The 1,898-nt window shown below is 60.6% G+C and overlaps 1 protein-coding gene across 1 annotated transcript; it reads right to left on the bottom strand.

Moving 5' to 3' along the window:
• Window positions 1-288: 288 nt before the first annotated feature.
• Smim32 (small integral membrane protein 32) lies at window positions 289-600 on the bottom strand. Its single transcript, XM_059262617.1, has one exon. The coding sequence runs from the start codon at window positions 598-600 to the stop codon at window positions 289-291; it is 312 nt and encodes a 103-aa protein (XP_059118600.1).
• Window positions 601-1,898: the final 1,298 nt, after the last annotated feature.

Below are 1,898 nucleotides of genomic sequence, written 5' to 3'. Positions count from 1 at the left end.
CTGCGTCCGGGTGGGTACTCCTCTTTCTGGATGGTTTCCTGGCAGGGCCCGCTATATGGAATGGAGGCGCCACTCGCCTGGGGAGTACCTTCAGTTACCTGGACCAGTACCCCACACGACCTCTTAACGGCTCTCCCGCCATCCCTCATTTCTTCAAGTCCGAAAGGGTCTTTAGGTCCAGGGGAAGTGTTCCAGGGGCCAGCGACTCTGGAGCCTACCCTGCCCTGCTTCTGCTGGAGGCTCTGCGAGGCCAAGACCAAGCGCCTAGAGGCCCTGACTCAGTCTTCTCTATACTGGCCGCGTCTTCCAGGGCGCACGGGCATCGCGCAGCGAGCGGTCGTGGGGCAGCGCAGCAAAGGCCGAGTGGCGCAGCTGGCAGCCGATGAAGAGGACGACAAGAGCCACCGACAGCAGCAGGAGGAAGAAGAGCAGCAGGTAGGTGGGCAGGTCAGGCTTGGTGGCCGAGCCGTCCCGAACTCCACGCGCAGTGGCCAGCTCCAGAGGCAAAGCACCCTCTGCCTTAACGGTGGCTCCCGAGGCCAGCGCGCCGCTTCCCGCCACCTCCGGGCCGCTGGTGGCGTTGAACACGTCGCCGTACATGATCCGCGAGTCCTGCCAACCCCCGGCAGGACCACCTCACTTCTGCGGCAGACTGGCGCTGCTCAGTGCCTCCATGGCATTCCCCTCATGCCCCGCTACGCTCACCTGAGGAAGAATCGGTGCTCAGCAGGCGGCTAGGTCACTGAGACCCCGGGGGTGGGAGAGGGGGACGTCCGCTGCTCCAGATGTTTAGCCGCGGCAACCCCTGCACCTCAGGCGTTCCTGCTTCTGGTTGTTGCTACCAGGACAGAGTTCCGAGCCCCTGGCCCATCTCGCCGTTTTTCAGTCGCTCCTCAGCTGGGGTGAGCTCCGGAGCACTCCTGGGCTGCAGCAGCTGCAAAGGGTGTAGATGAATGCAGCAGCAACTCTGTGGGGCTCTGCGCTGGACTCGGGGTGCTCACGGATCCGCCGCTTCTCCAGTCCCTTGTCTAGATGCCTGGTGCGCTGCGAGCCTGTCCTACTGCCTACTGCGCTCCCACCGCTGCGCTCCTGCCTGAGCTGGAGCCAGCCTGAGCTCCTAGCGCCTTCTGTCCTGGGCGGGAGGCAGGGAGGTGACAGAATTTACAGCACTGCCCTGAGAGAAGCTGCGAACCAATGGATGAGGACCAGAACGGACGAGGGCAGCACTGTGCCTGCCTTGCCTCTCACCAGAGGATACTGAGGAGGGGAGAGAGAGGGAGAGAGAGGAAAAGGAACAGCGAAGGCCGGTAGGGGAGTGGGGTTTTAATTCCTCTTCCCAGCTGCTTCTCCCTGTCTGCAAAGCCTCACACCTGGAATTGAAGGAGCTGGGACTTGAACCCGGGCTATTGCACAGTGAGTAGTTCTGGTAGCTGCTGTTCATGTCTTTAACCACACGTTGAATATAGGACATAGGCTTCAGGGTTCATGTCCCACGCTGTCATAGTGCTCTGGCACCTCTGCTTACCCTAGACGGAATCTGGAACCCAGGAACGATGTTACTTGCCAAGGTTGCGCAACCGGGTTGTGGAGCAAGGGAGCCTGGGCCCAGTCCCAGTCTGCCTTTTTTGGGGGGAAGGTGGAACACAGCTAATTAATCACCAGCCACAGGCCATCAGGCAGAGCATTCAATTGAGGGGTGAGCTGTGAGTCATCTGGGAACCCCCAAAGGGAACCTCAACTGGGAAATGGACCGTGGGCATGTCTGTGGGGCAGTTTCTTGTCTAATGACTGATGTGGAAGGTGTGCTGTGCCAACCCTGGGCAGGTGGTCCAGGGCTGCATGAGAAAGCAGCTGAGCAAGCTATGGGAAGCAAGCTAGTAAGCAGCATTCCTCCGTGG

This window comes from Peromyscus eremicus, chromosome 5 (genome assembly GCF_949786415.1).
Source record: "Peromyscus eremicus chromosome 5, PerEre_H2_v1, whole genome shotgun sequence".
Lineage (NCBI taxonomy): Eukaryota > Metazoa > Chordata > Mammalia > Rodentia > Cricetidae > Peromyscus > Peromyscus eremicus.
This window is presented reverse-complemented; position numbering and strand designations above follow the sequence as displayed.

Excerpts from the sequence above, each read along its gene's own strand:
- Smim32 (XM_059262617.1), bottom strand. The coding sequence starts at position 600 with ATGTACGGCGACGTGTTCAACGCCACCAGCGGCCCGGAGGTGGCGGGA.